General features: G+C 54.4%; 1 protein-coding gene across 1 annotated transcript; it reads right to left on the reverse strand.

Annotated features, from left to right (window-relative positions):
• Positions 1-32: 32 nt before the first annotated feature.
• On the reverse strand, positions 33-323 carry DQ04_25371000 (hypothetical protein; the record flags this gene model as incomplete). The annotated part of the gene is made up of 1 exon (XM_009318278.1): positions 33-323. One exon carries the CDS (start codon positions 321-323, stop codon positions 33-35), a length of 291 nt encoding a protein of 96 aa, XP_009316553.1.
• Between the last annotated feature and the right edge of the window lie 225 nt (positions 324-548).

Below are 548 nucleotides of genomic sequence, written 5' to 3' on the forward strand. Positions count from 1 at the left end.
GTCAAATCCCCAACCACGTGTTCCCTTTTCGACTACACGTTGCTGTCGTTGTTACTACTAGTGCCGTTGGTGTTGCTATTACCTTCCCAGCCCCACGCAACGTTCACCGCCCCGCTATCCGTCACGTACGGTTTCTCCTGTACGTATGTGGGGTCAAACTGCTGAATTTGCGCCACATTCGACACGAGCGTTGCCTGTAGTGTCACAATCTTCTCGTCTAGTTCTGCTTGTCGCCGCTGCTCCTCTTCCTGGCGCAACTTATTTGCCTCCTCGAGCTGCTCAGCTTCCGCCTCCTTTTTGCGCACCTCCTCGGCGCGCACCATGTCCTGCACCTCACGCACACGGCTCTGATGTATGTAGTAATAAAAGAGATTGTTCGTCTGGTTCTTCTCTGCGTAGACCCAGCGCTGCAGCTTCGCGATCTTGAGCACAAGCCGCAGATGCTTCGCCGAGTCCAATGGTACATCGTCGTGTTCCTTGCACACGGTCCACAGATCGACGAGGCGTATCGGTTGATGGAAGAAAAGAAGCCGCATCACGTACCTACG

This window comes from Trypanosoma grayi (assembly GCF_000691245.1).
Source record: "Trypanosoma grayi strain ANR4 Tgr_2537_V1, whole genome shotgun sequence".
In the NCBI taxonomy this organism is placed as follows: Eukaryota; Euglenozoa; class Kinetoplastea; order Trypanosomatida; family Trypanosomatidae; genus Trypanosoma; species Trypanosoma grayi.